The sequence below is a fragment of the Camellia sinensis genome, chromosome 9 (assembly GCF_055761805.1).
Source record: "Camellia sinensis isolate YWXY chromosome 9, ASM5576180v1, whole genome shotgun sequence".
Classification (NCBI taxonomy): Eukaryota; Viridiplantae; Streptophyta; class Magnoliopsida; order Ericales; family Theaceae; genus Camellia; species Camellia sinensis.
Genome location: NC_138969.1, coordinates 33819128 through 33834054, shown reverse-complemented (window position 1 = coordinate 33834054; position 14927 = coordinate 33819128). Strand labels below are relative to the sequence as shown.

The 14927-nt window shown below is 32.6% G+C and overlaps 1 protein-coding gene across 1 annotated transcript; it reads right to left on the bottom strand.

The window, feature by feature from the left end:
• Positions 1-2884: 2884 nt before the first annotated feature.
• On the bottom strand, positions 2885-4298 carry LOC145799341 (uncharacterized). The gene is made up of 4 exons (XM_082888900.1): positions 3491-4298; positions 3291-3409; positions 3108-3183; positions 2885-2988 (listed from the first exon to the last, which is right to left on the bottom strand). Exons 1-4 carry the CDS (start codon positions 4296-4298, stop codon positions 2885-2887), a joined length of 1107 nt encoding a protein of 368 aa, XP_082745026.1.
• Positions 4299-14927: the final 10629 nt, after the last annotated feature.

Genomic DNA, 14927 nt, shown 5'->3' with positions numbered 1-14927 from the left:
TCTTCCTTGTTTTCGATCCTTTGATTCCGAGTCTCAATCACCCCGATCAACTCTTTTACAAACTCTATGTTGTTCTTCACTTCAGGTTGTTCAACCATGATTTCACCTCATTATATATCACATTATGAAGTTGCAATACCTAAGTTGTAAATTTATGGTCTCGTCTGGTAGAGTTGTGAAAAAATAATTATACATTATAACTTAATAAGTTATGATTTATAACTGTAAATATAAGTTATTAATCTGTTTGGTACAACTGTGTGATTATGAATTTAAACAGCAGAATAGTATTTGATTAATAAGTTGTAAAATAATTTTTTACTGTATAATTGTTCTTTCTGTCATTATATGATACAAAAATGATTATTTTGTCATTTTTTAAGTTTTAATTTAAAGAAAATTATTTCATTAATAAAAGTTAATATAATTAGTATTAATTAGTATCAATTAATATAAAAATTGATACATTAAGTATTATTGTTATAATTTTTTTCATTATAAATTAATTAGTATCAATTAATTGCTTAATTAGTATCAATTAATAATAAAATTATTAATTAGTATCAATTAATTGCTTAATTAGTCTCAATTAATACTAAAATTATTAATTAGTATAAATTAATATTAATAATTAATTTTTATTAGTATCAATTAATATTAATAATCAACAATCGTTATTAATTAGCACCAATTAATAACTAATTCATTACAAAAGTATGCAATATTAATTTATTAATAATTAATACCAATTAATATTGATTTTTTAATTAATATTGATTTTTTTCTTTTTCTTCATAAATATATAATTTTATATTTTTTAATTAATATAAAAATATACAATATGAATTTATTAATAATTAATACTAATTAATATTTATTCTTTAATTAATATTGATTTTTTTCTTTTTCTTCAGAAATATATAATTTTTTATTTTTTAATTAATATAAAAATATACAATATGAATTTATTAATAATTAATACCAATTAATATCTATTTTTTAATTAATACTGATTTTTTTCTTTTTTAATTAATATTAATATTTGGGTATGGACGAGGGCATTTAAGTAATTTTAGCCCCCCTCCCTACACACACACTAACTGCGTGTTTAAGTCGAAAATTTAAGCACCCCCTGACCAGTTTTTGAGATAAGCTGAGAAATAACTTGATTTAAGTTATAAGTTGGTTAACTTAAGCTGTACCAAACACAATATTTTAACTTAAATTAAACTAAAAGCTGAAATAAGCAACTTATAAGCCCTACCAAACAAGTCTTATATCACGTTTTAGGAAGCTTTTTCTCTCTCTCTCTCTCTCTCATATACTTTGTCCCGTATCACATTGTTCTCTTACTAAAATGTGCTTTTTGGAATAGAGATAAAAAAATGAGATGGGTTTGAAAGGTGGTCTACGGAGGTATGAGAGGCATAGTTCTAAATCGCAGTATCGGGTAACATACCGGTATCGATCGCGGAGTATCGGTATCGATAGTATCAATCGGTACGTATCGGGCGTCGCGGCTGTGAAATTTCAAAAATCACTAGCAATCCCTCTAAAACTCAATTTTATGCATTTTTTGGACCATTTTAGCCTTAATTTATCACATTTTAATCAAAATTTTGATATGTAGAGGCACTTTTGACTCATTTTCAACTAAATGATATGTATTTATTTTAGTCTCAAGCTTTTATTTGGCATATATGTTAAACTTTTAATATAAAATTGATGTGGAAATATTTTTTTTACTTATTTTCAACAATAAAATACTTCCACTTGCAGAACAAATTAATAAGAGAAAGAAGGACGTGAAAATAAATCATTCGCTTCAGTCATAATCACATACAAACAATCTGCTACAAATCAACAACTCTAAAACTTAGTAATAAAAAGAATTACATGGTGGTACAGAAGAATCTCCATATCTCACATCACTTTGATCATCACTATGAATTGGTTGGCCTATTTGTCCATATTGATATTCCTGGTAGTAGTTATTGAAAGTGCATTGATCATAAGTAGTGTTGTTGCTGCCACTGCTACTTGATTGTTGTTGTATCATTGCAAGCCCCCCTGTACCATAATTGAAACCCTCTATATATGGATATTGATGAGGTTGTTGAGAATAGTTCCAATTTCCCATATAAGGTGGTTGATAGATGTGTGGTTGTGGTTGACTTGGAGAAGGGTAATAAGGATATGGTACTTGGCATATTGGTCACCAATGTTGAGTTCCCCTGCCATCTTTTTGTCTAACTCCGAGATGTCCAAATTGATTTCTAAGGTCACGATGACGATAAATATCATCAATATGTCGTGAACGCCCAATTGATGCTTCTACATCAGGAGTAGAAATAGAATGTCGTCGTTGCTATGTAGAATCCCTGTTCCAATCGTGATCAATATGATGAATACTGCGTCTACAACCATGTGCAGAACCTGCAGACTCACATTATCCACCACTACCACCATCTGTTGGAAGACGATTACCATCATTATCATCTCCACTACCACTAGGTGGACTCAAACCGCGACCCTCACTAGAGCCACTTCCAGCAGACCCTACTCTTTGATGGTGTTGAGGTACTTGGCTACGAGTGGCATGATCTCCCTCATCATCATCATCATCAACAATCAACCAACCTGAGTTATCTTCATCATCCAAGATTGCATGTTCTCTCTCTTGAAGCCATGGAGTTAATAGATCATCTTCTTCAAATGTATAGTCAAGATTGATCGGGTTAAAAGATTCGTCTCTGTCATCTTGGCTTTTTCGTGTTGCATGTCTGATCTTTAGCCTCATATTGTAATACACATAAACAAGTTTATTTAATTTTTTATACTTCACCCGATTCCTTGTCTTTGTATGTATCAGGCTAAATGTACTTCAATTGCGCTCACAATTAGAAGAAGACGTGGTTTGGCTCAATACTCTCACAGCCACTTTTTGGAGTGCCGGAGCCGATGTACCATAATGGATCCACCATTCAACTATATACAAATCAATCAAATATTAGTGATTATGTTATAATTTGATATAGAAGTGTTGACAATGTAACAATAATATGTAATTAAAATAGTTAATAGTTGATTGAGTATATAATAATTACCAGGATTTGTTGTTTTCACTGCTCTTTGTGCTAATACAGCACCAAAAAAATCTTCTTTATTACAAAATAAAGAGATCTGCAATGAACAAAAGGCAATAAGCAGTTTTTCGAACACAATTCACAAGTCAAATAATAAGTTATCAATTTAACTAATATTAAATAATGACTAACTTAGTTTATCGCCTGTATTTGCTCGTTTAAATCTGGTAGAAGTCTCAAAATCACATTTCTAACTCCACTCATCACTTCTCGATGATTAGAAAGGTGCTCCCCATATTGGAATATGGGATTTAAAAAATAACCTGCATTCAAATATAAAATAATAATAAAAGTGAGACAAGGAACACATAATTTATAATTTAAATAAATTAAAAATTACTTACCAGTAGTATGCAAGTCCGTGTGTAGTTGGAAAGCCCATCGATTATCAATAATCTTCCAATAGTCAACATAATAGCGACAATTTTGTTTGATAGCCAACTTTGCTCTGTCCATGGCTTCATATATAAAACCCATTGTGGGCTTTTCATCCCCATCTACAAGTCTAAGCACCTTTAGAAGTGGTTCTTGAACTTTTAATACATCTGCTGCCTTGGTCCAAAAATATTTACTTTGTATAATTTTTTTCACTTCTTTTGCATCATCGTTTTTGGACCATTTATTGTGCTTCCACTCTTGAGAATGAAACATATCCTGTAAAGCAGTCTTATATTTAACAATGCTTTTCAAAGTAATGAAATTGGTGGCAAAGCGTGTGATGACAGGACGTAACAACTCTCTATCTCCTGTGAATCTCTTCATGAAATCAATGACCCAATTGGAGTTGTAAATAAAGCGTGTGATTACTTTTGCACAATCCAACACCTTTGCTACACTTTTTTTCTTCCCAATATCCTCTAACATAAGATCAATACAATGAGCAGCACATCCTGTCCAATATAGATTCTCCTTTTTTTGCATGAGTTTGTAACCAGTAGCCTTTATCGCAGCTTCGCTATCAGTTACGATTTGCACAACATATTCTTCTCCAATTTCATCCACTACCTTGTCCATGAGGCCCAAGTAATAATCAGCTGTCCTACTAGGTACATCAGTTACATCCACAGACTTTTGAAAAACTGTTCCATGATTGCTATATACAAGAAAATTAACAATGTGCTTTCTTGTGGGTCTAGACCATCCATCGCACATAATTGTAACACCTCTCTCAGCTTAACTAGATTTATGAGATTTTATCCAATTTTGTAAAGCTTCATACTCCATTGGTAAATACACTTCAGTTACCTGTTTAATAATAAATAACAAACAAAAACTATTAATAAGCATCTTAATAATTTATTTATTTTTAAATATAGATAGAGTTTTTTCAAACTTTAAGTTAGAGGCTTACTTCATAAGAAGTAGGTAGCTTTGTTCCTTTTCCAACCTCTCTTGCAGTATCCAACATTGGTTCTAGCCATTTAGAATTAACAACATTAGTAGGCATTGGAGTGAACAATACAAACTGGCTAACTGCCCTTCCTAATTTTTTCTTTGCTTCTTTCAAGAATCTAGAGGAGAGTTTGGATTGTTTGTTGCCTTTGGTCCTATGAAGATTCACATCTATGTCTAATAATTGAACTTCTGGAGATGATGTATCAATCCATTTCCTACCTGTACTAGCCTCACGAACACTATGAATTTGCCGAGCAAAACCAGGAGGAGGTGCAACCTCAATATCACTAGCCCTATTTTGTCGGGCCATAACCATTTCTAAGTTCTCCTCATCATTTTCATCATCGTCACACTGACTGGCTCTAATTTGTTTTGTCAATTCCTCATTCATCTTCCTTTTGTCAAGCTTTTTGCCCTTATAATTACTCAAATGATCCATCATTAGAGTTCGAACTCCACCACTGACATTAGCACAAGGTGCAACTTGACCTTTCATATGGGCCAAATGTTGCTTCAACCTAGTTATACTACAATTTAGCTCTTTTCCACAAAATTTACACCTAATTTTATGCCTATTATTTTCTAGTGGAATTCCAAATTTCCAACTAATATCATCACTTGGAGGTTTCCCAGTAGAACCACCTTCGCGCGCCATTATAACTTTCAATTATCTACAATAACAGTTTTCAATTAACAAATATTGTAATTCTAATTTAGTTACTAATAATAATGCATTTAAAATAAAAATAAAAAATCTAAAATATTAAACCTCTTTAAAAAAATCTGACAGATGAAACCTCTTTAAAAAAAATCTGATATAAAAATAATATGAAATAAAAAAATTTGACAGATTAAAAAATCTAAAATAAAATCTGAAATAATAAAAAAAATTGAAATAATAAAAAAAATCTGAAATAAAAAATTTGACAGATTAAAAGAAAAAAATTGAACAATCAAGCTATTGACAGACAAAAGTTTTGAAAACTGTAGTAAAAATCAGTCAAACAGATTCGATACATCAGCTTAATTATACACTGCTACCTACCACTTAATTTATTGGTTTTAATAGGTCCATGAACAATGAGTCTAATAAATCAACTTAAAGGAATGAAGAAGTGAAATAAATATAAAACATACTTTACAGGTACATTGCTAAGAAAATATATATATATATATATATATATAAATTATGTGCATTTAAAATATATTAAGCTTCTGAACGTATATATTGTGCATTTAAAAACAATTGCTCCTGAGTTTTATGCCGATAACTAATACAATACTAACCTCCACCTCTCATCATAATGTTAGATAATTTTTCAAACAAAATGATGTTATAGGAAAAATATGATTCAGAATTTGGTGCACATAATGTTGGACTCTGCAAAAAAACTAATCAACACATGGGAGACTGAAATAGAAAAACAAAGTGAGACAGCAAATATAAAGGTTGATGGGGATCTGCAGAGCTTTGCTTCAATATATCAAAATGCTCCTAATATATATATATATATATATATATATATATATAAATATTTGAAGAATCATAAATATATAGTAAAATATATCTCATTCCCATCCCATACCATAATATAAATAAAAAATAACCATAGAACAAACATAGAAAAAAAAAATTATAAACCAAACACAACTTAACAAGCAAAAGCATGACCTATTCAGCCAAAAGAAAAAACAGAGCATGACAAATACAAATAGAGCATGAGAAAACAAACCTTTAACGAAGAAGCTTGAAATCAGTGATGGGTTTGGGTTCGATTCGATGCTTCTCCCTGCAACACTTTACAAGATCGATGCCCGTGGGAAATGGACTTGGGTTTGATTAAGGATTTGGGTTTGGTCCGATTGAGGGTTTTTCTAAACATTTATGGTGGTCCGTGAGTCTGTGTGTGTATTGCTTAAAGAAGACAAAAAATTTGAAATGAAAGGTTTGAGTCCGTGAGTCTGTTTCCTTCTTTTTCTGCTTTTACTTTTGTTTTTAGAGGTACTTTGGTCGATTATTTTTTCTTTTGTAGGTGCTTTTCCATTTGCTTTGCTCAATTATTTTTTGCTTTTCCAGGTGCTTTGCTTTGCTCAATTATTTTTGCAAGTGCATTGCTCCATTTTTAGCTGTACCGGACTGTATCGGAACTATATCGCTCAAGTATCGGATTCAGGCCGATACGTATCGGGAATCGGTCGCTACGGATGCGAAATTCATTCTCATCGGTATACCGGTGAGTATCCGACTCGGCACTCCAATATTCCGATACGAACCGGCCGATATTTAGAACCTTGATGAGAGGTGATCACACCATAATATGGTGGATCCTCTCGCACCAAATCAAAGTTTTATATGGTGATTCAATCTTCTTGCAGGAAGAAGTAACTAGAAGTAGGAAGTTAGAAATTTGAATGAAGAGTCACAATGTTTGGAAATATGGTGACCATTCAATAGGTTGTAATCATTGATTAAAAACCATCATATGCTCTAAATATATGGACAATACATAGGTTCAAGACACTTGAATTTCTCACTGTTTTTCCTCTTTTAGATTATTTTCTTCTGCGTGATTAAACACCCTCATGGGAACTTCAATCCACTGCCATTGTTAAGACTATCTTACAATGGTATCAGAACATAGTTATACATTATCGTAGATGTCGAAATATAGTATGGAAGAACGAAAAGTTTCCGAATTCTTTTTACCAAAAATTCAGAAAATAATTGACCGTCAATCTTCGGCATTGGTGAATTTTGTTTGTTTATTTAATCATCACCAACGTGTTGTATTCCCAGAAAACTATCCAAAGAAAATAACCGTTGGTGGTGCTATTGTTCCGAACCTTGCCGAAAGTGAGGCCAAATTATACCATTGGAAGAAATTTTATAAAATATTTTTCGGTTCAATTTGTGTCTCCAAATTAGCACCATCTTGTTCTTCTTAGAATTTTGATCACAACGGTGAAATTTGTTGTGAAAAAAGTAAAAAACTGATCCATAAAATTCGAATTTCAGTGTTTAGTCGCCGACTCTAGTCACCAGAGAAGATAACCAGAACCAGAAAGACGTTGCAGCAGCCTCTGATTTGAACATTCAAAAATTTAGGCCAAAGACAAAACTAAATAAAAAGGGTCCAAAGATAAGAATCACTACAAGGAAATCAATTCCTTTGGGCTTAAAAATTAAGAAAAATTTTATTGGGCCCAAGCAGGTGTAGTTCAAAGGAAACCAAGCGGAGCCCAACAGTCCAAAGCTGCAGAGCTAGCCCAGCCCAGTGACATAGCCAAGCAGCCTAAAACCGTAGCCCAGCGCTTCGCGCCCAGATCCGCGCGTCTACCCAGTGCCCTGTGCTCTGCACCCGGACTCATATCTATCTGCTCCGCTTGACCCGCGTGTCACGCTGGTTCGGTCCTAACCGATTCAGACCAGTCCTTGAATCGGCAGCAGCCTGGTTCAAACGGTTTTTTGGCTCATTCTCGCTCTCGCTCATTTCAAGGCCGTTTTCAGTCATTCAAAAGCCAAAATTTCCAGAATTCTTCCAAGAATTTTTTCGTGGGTAATTGTACTAAATTTTTAGAAGAAATAATTAGACAAGGAGGCTATCTAAGGGTGTTACATAGTAAAACATCCAAAGAAAAAATATTTAATAAGCACCGTTGTGTCCCTTGGGTTCATAACTATTTTTACAATACTCATAACCAAAGTATTAGGTTTAAAAGGCCATTGGGTTTTCATCATTCTTCTTACCCAAGACAAGACAATCGATTTTTTGCTTACCGCAGGGGCCAATGCAGCAATTTCAAGACTTATCCTTATTAAGACTTGTTGTTGTATTTAACTTTGCTTATTTGTTTACTTTAGTTTGTAATATCCACATTTGATTTTTTTTTTATTGTAACACATTTTGTTTTAGTATAGCTATTAAAAATGCCATGGATTCTTCAAGAATCGAGATGCTTAATGGAAATAATTTCCGAGCATGGAAACGTCACATTTCTTATCTTCTTACACATGAAAAAATATTGCACACTTTATCCACTTATAAATCAAATGATGATTCTAATTGGTTTTAAAATAAGTGGATAGAAGATGATGCAATGGCAAAGGAAACTATGTTACATAATATGAAATGCAACATTATTCCGCTTTTTGAAGAACATGAAAGTGCAAAACAATTAATAGAAGCACTAGAAAGTAAGTATGGAGTTCGATCGGGGACTCAAATTCAATTGCTCTTGGACAAATATAATAACACTCGTATGAGTGATAATGATAGTGTTGGTGATCATGTTTATCAAATGGAATTAATTACTAAAGAATTATCCAACGCTGATTACCCTTTGTCGGACAAGATGCAAGTAACTACCATACTTAATAGTCTTCCATTGTCTTGGGGATCATGTTGTCACATCTCTAACTCATAGCGAATAAGAGATTTCAATGGTAACATTGCCTGTACACTTAGTTTTGGAAGAAGAAAGAATGAAGCAAAAGCATAAAGAAGGTTTGTCTTCTAACTTGTTAATGGCATAATCTTCAACACAACCACACAATAATTCCCACACACCATTCAACAAGAAAAAGACTACTTCTTTCAAGAAAAAATGGAGGAAGGGATTTTAGAAAGGATGGAAAAAAACAACAAGAATGGCAAAAACAACAACATCACAAGCATCAGATTGGCCCATGTTACAAGTGTAGTAAAAAAGGTCATATCAAAGCCACTTGTCCTCAGAACAAGCAGAAAAAGGATCATAACCCTGTTGCCATGACAGTTTCTGAAGCAATGGTGCTTGAACCTTCATCAAATTCATAGTGGATTGATTCTACTGCAACTAGGCATATTGTGCAAAATAAAGACATGTTTGTGGAGTTTATTGAAAAGAAGGTTGGTGAACATAAAATCTACATGGGCAACAACTCCTATAGTGATGTTTTGGGCATCGGCAACTGTCAATTCTCTATTAGTGGAACTTCCATTGTACTTCATGATGTGCTTTATGTACCTAGCATTCGTTGAAATTTAATTTCAGTTCCGGTGTTAGCCCAAAAGGGTTTTGAGGTTAATTTTAGGTTTAACGCAGTATTGATTAAGAAATGAAGTGTATTAGTAAAAGGTGTAAGAATGAATGACATGTACTCCCTTCTTATTGCTAATAATAAAGTATGTATTTCTGATTATTTGCATATTTTTACTAGTTTTAGTTCTTATTTGTGGCATTTAAGGTTAGGCCACATTAATAAAAATAAAATGTCTCGAATGTTTAAAAGTGGCTTATTGCCTAAAGTATGTTCCGATGATTTTGATATATGTGAGCCATGTATCAAAGGCAAAATGACTAGCAAGCCATTTTTCAAACATTGGAAATCATCGAAATTACTCGAAATAATTTATTCGGACATTTGTGGCCCATTAAGAACTAAAACTCATCGAGGCATGGAATACTTTATTACTTTCACTGATAATTATTCAAGATACGGACATATCTACCTTCTTAAACACAAATCAGAGGCAATTGAAAAGTTTAAGGAATATATATTAGAGGTAGAAAAGCAACTTGGTCGGTCCATTAAACACTTGAATAGTGATAGAGGTGGCATGAAGCTATGGAGTCTTTCTACAAGGATAATGGCATAAAATATTTGTTTACAATGCCATATACACTACAACAAAATTGGAGTTGCAGAAAGACAAAATCGTACTCTAATGAAAATGACAAGGTCAATGATGGCTCATGCTAATCTTCTTATTCATTTTTGGGGGGAAGCCTTATCCACCGCTGCGTACATATTAAATAGAGTTGAAACAAAAGTCAAACCTCTAACTCATTATGAATGCTGGCATGGTACTAAACCTAATGTTCAAAATCTCAAACTTTGGGGATGTAAAGCACATGTTCTTATTTCCAAACCTTTAAGGGACAAATTGGAAAGTAAAACTTGGGAATGCAAGTTTATTGGCTATGTTGAAAATGGAAGTGGTTATCGTTTTTACCATCCTGAACGTGGATTAATAGAAAGTAGAGATGGTATTTTTCTTGAATCCACTGATTTTGTTACTCCTATTGAACAAATTGAATTGCTCTTCGAAGTCTCTCAGGATTCTTCTCTTCTTTTTTTTGTTACCAGCACCACCAGTTCTCCTAGAATCACCTAATAGTGGAAGGAAACGATAACTACATGATATTGTGTTACCTACGTTGAATCTTGAGATAAGTGGGAGTAAGAGAGCAAAACGTCCATCTACTTTTTTGAAAGATCATTATGTTTTTCAAATTGAAGAACTTAATAACTTAGTAGATGATCCTACTAGTTATAATGAAGCAATGAGTAGCAGTGATGTTACACAATGGCTTAAGGCAATGAATGAAGAACTTGACTCGATCAAGAAAAATGATATTTAGGAATTAACTGATCTCTCGAATGGAAGAAAAGACATTGGTTGCAAATGGGTTCTTAGAAAGAAATTCAAAGTAGATAGAAGTCTGGAGAAATACAAGGCCAGGTTAGTAGCCAAGGGATTCCCTCAACAACCTGGAATAGACTTCGTAGATACATATTCTCCTGTTGCAAAATTTGCCTCAATAAGGATTCTAATGGCGGTAGTAGCCATGATGGATTTGGAATTGCATCAATTAGATATTAAAACAGCTTTTCTCAATGAAGAATTAAAAGAGGAAATTTATATGATGCAACCTGATGGTTTCCAGAACCAAGGCAACAAGGATAAAATCTATAAGTTGAAGAAATCTCTGTATGGACTTAAACAATCTTCAAGACAAATGGTACTTGAAATTCCACCTAGCCATTTTAGAAATGGGCTATGTTGTGAGTCCGTTAGATCACTGTGTTTATATCTGGAAAAATGATGACAAGTTAGCAATATTATTTTTATACGTGGATGACATATTGTTAGTACGAAATTTTTCAGATATGATTATAAAAATCAAAACTTTCTTGGCATTTAGATTTGAAATGAAAGACATGGGTCTTGCAACATATGTTCTAGGAATTAGAATTTCAAGAGATAGAAATTCAAAATTATTATATCTAGATCAAAAGAAATATCTAAACAAGGTGCTCAAAAGATTTAATATGGTCAACTGTAATTTTTTAAGCGCGCCTATTTGCAAAGGATAAAGTCTTAGTAAAAGTATGAGTCCTCAAACTAAGTCTGACATTGAGGAAATGAAAAAAGTCCCATATGCTTAAGCAATAGGCAGTCTAATGTATGCTATAACAAGCACAAGACCTGACATCTGTCATGTAGTCGGATTGGTAAGTAGGTTTCAATCCAATCCAGGTAAGGAACATAAGCAGTCAAAAAGAATATTCAGATATTTAAAAGACACTAAGAATTTGAAATTATGTTTTGGTTTGTGTAATCTAGACATAAAAGGATACACTAACGCGGATTTTGCAAGAGATGTAGATAATAGAAAATCTACTAATAGTCATGTGTTCTTGTTTGGTGGAACAACAATTTCTTGGTTAAGTAAGAAACAGAGTTATGTTGCAAAGTACACTATGGAAGCTGAATACATAGCTTGCAGCATAGCTGTGAGTAATGCGGTCTGGATAAAACGATTTGTTGATAGTTTACAATTAGGAATACTTGCCAAACCGGTCAATATGTTTTGTGACAATCAGTCCGCCATCACATTAATAAAAAGTGGAGTGAATAGCTCTAAGGGAAAACATATTGATGTAAGTTACCACTATATTTAGGACATAGTGGAGAGAGGTGAAATTAAAGTCAATTATATATCCTCAGAAGAGATGGTGGCTGACCTTATGACCAAAGGGTTGTCTTTGGAAAAACACAGAGAACAGTAGCTAATATGGGATTGAAAAATGCCTAGCTAGGTGGTTTAGCTACTTATATAAGAGCATAGTCAGATGACTCTGGGGATGTCTAGATAATCGATGTTTTGCGACTCTATCTTGCATGGAAACATGTGTTTGGTTAGATAACAAGATAGAGGAACTAACAAGATATGGACATCATAGTTAGCACGAGATGTAAAGTCCATGACATGCAACGTGCTGACTAGATGATATTGTCAGCTTGATCAGCAAAAAGTTGCTGATAAGGTGTGTTAAGGAAAACCTTCAAGAATGGGCCTTAGAGGAAATACTTAACAAAAATTTTGGCGCAAGTTAACACATGAGGAATGTGTGCGGCTGAAGCTGTTAATGGTGATTGGGTATGGACTATGAACCCAGCACTGAAAATTAATGTCGTTCATTTGAAATATAGTAAATTGAAGTCATCTGAAATGTGTTGTCAGTGGAAGAACACATTCGTACAAGTGCGGTCAGATTGGTGGCAAAAATGTGGCCAAGTCATAATCAGATGTCGATCTATGAGGTAATTTCATAGATGAAAGTGGGATTGAGGCAAAATTTTGGTACCAAGGTAAACATGCCCAACTCAGCTTTTATCACCAATATTATAATGTGATCAAGTGGGAGATGAAGGTATAAGAGGTGATTACACCATAATATGGTAGACCCTCTCGCACCAAATCAAAGCTTTATATGGTGATTCAATCTTTCTGCAGGAAGAAGTAACTGGAAGTAGGAAGTTAGAAATTTGAATGAAAAGTCACAATGTTTGGAAACATGGTGACCATTGAGTTTGAATTCAATAGGTTGTAACCATTGATTAACAACCATCATACACTATAAATATATGGACAATACATAGGTTCAAGACACTTAAATTTCTCTCTGTTTTTCCTCTTCTAAATTATTTTCTTCTGTGTGATTAAACACCCTCACGGGAACTTCGATACACTGCCATTGTTAAGACTATCTTACAGTCTATAGATATTTTTGAATTCAACGGTAGAAAGAGAAAGATGGAGTGATGATGAAGATATAGAGAGACAGATTTGATATATATGTATATATTAAGGCATGCCACCTCGTTGTCTGAAAGAACAAGGATTTTGAAATGAAAGCTATTTCTTTTCCTTGGAAATTTAATTCCTTTAAGATTTTGATGTTTTATTATTTTGTTCTCTTTAATATTATTGGAAAACACAATGATACACACTTTCCAAAAGGTATGTACCATATGTACTTTATCTCTCTAGTTGTGTGTGTATTTATCTGTTGTGTTTTGGAAAGAAAATGATAGATTATCTGTTCAAATATAAGACAAACACACACACAATCACAATTTGAATAGATACAAATATAGGATCAAAATTTAAACAGATAAAATCACAAAATTGAACAGATAGGATCAAAATTTGAACAGATAGATTAAAAATAAGCTTTGTAAATTTAACAGATAGATTCAAAAAAATTCAACAAATTGAGGGAGAAGAGAAAAAAGATAAATAGATAGAGAGATAAAGAGATGTGAAGAGAGAAAGTTTGAAAATAGCGTGAATTTGAACATATAAAACAAATAAATTATAAAAATTCAATAGATAAGTTAAAAAAATCCAACAGACATACAAAAAATGTAAACAAATAGACAAAAAACTTAAACAAATAGAAAATAATTTGAACGGATAAATTTTTTTTAAAACAAATACATATAGATTTGAACAGATTGTCAACGAAAAGTCAAACAAATAAAAAAAGCCAAGAGGTAAAATTGGAAACAAAATATTTTCTAAGACTGCTCACCAAATTATTTTACAAAACGTGGACCTCTCATCAATAAAAAATATCGCTTCAACCTAATGTCTTAGACAATTGTTATAGTGGATTTTTCACCAATTTTCTCTATAAATAATCCCACAATTTTTATATAACTATACTAATTTTTTTAGTAAAAAATTTAAAAGGCCAAAATTAATGCAAATATTGTTAAAATACAAAAATAATTAGAAAATATATACATTTCAATATAAATGAGATGACAACATCATTTTTCTATCGATATGACTAACAAATTATTAATAAAAAGAGAATTAAATATTCTGTTAATTAAAACTTTATGAAAATTAATAGGAAAAATTAGTCTAAGATCCCTCTCCCATTTTTAGTAATGGAAGAGATCCACAATATTATTTTATAATGTCTAAGGTCTCTCAACCCTACACCCATTTATCACAGAGAAATTTGACTCTCTCAAATCAAATCTCATTTCTCTCTCTCGCTAAATCCAAAGCTTACTTGATCGAATCCCCATATCTCTCTTCCGAAAACGAATCGAAATCCAAACCCAAATTCGAATTCGAATCCAAATCCAAATTCAGAGTCGAAATTGCATTCGAGTTCATCAACATTGCGTAATTCTCTCTCTGAATCTGCAAATTTATTAACCCAAATCTGGCAACGCAATCTGATTGTAATGCCCTAGATTGTTTAATTCCGGTTGGTTTCGCTGGAGAAGAAGCAACTTTTTCGACAAGTAATTGACA

What these genes read in the sequence shown, in the direction of transcription:
- LOC145799341 (XM_082888900.1), bottom strand. Translation starts at nt 4,298, where the DNA reads ATGTGCGATGGATGGTCTAGACCCACAAGAAAGCACATTGTTAATTTT. An exon ending in CACGGACTTGCATACTACTG is followed by an intron (nt 3,410 to 3,490) that starts GTAAGTAATTTT and finishes ATTTGAATGCAG; the next exon opens with GTTATTTTTTAAATCCCATA. An exon ending in AGTGAAAACAACAAATCCTG is followed by an intron (nt 2,989 to 3,107) that starts GTAATTATTATA and finishes ATTTGTATATAG; the next exon opens with TTGAATGGTGGATCCATTAT.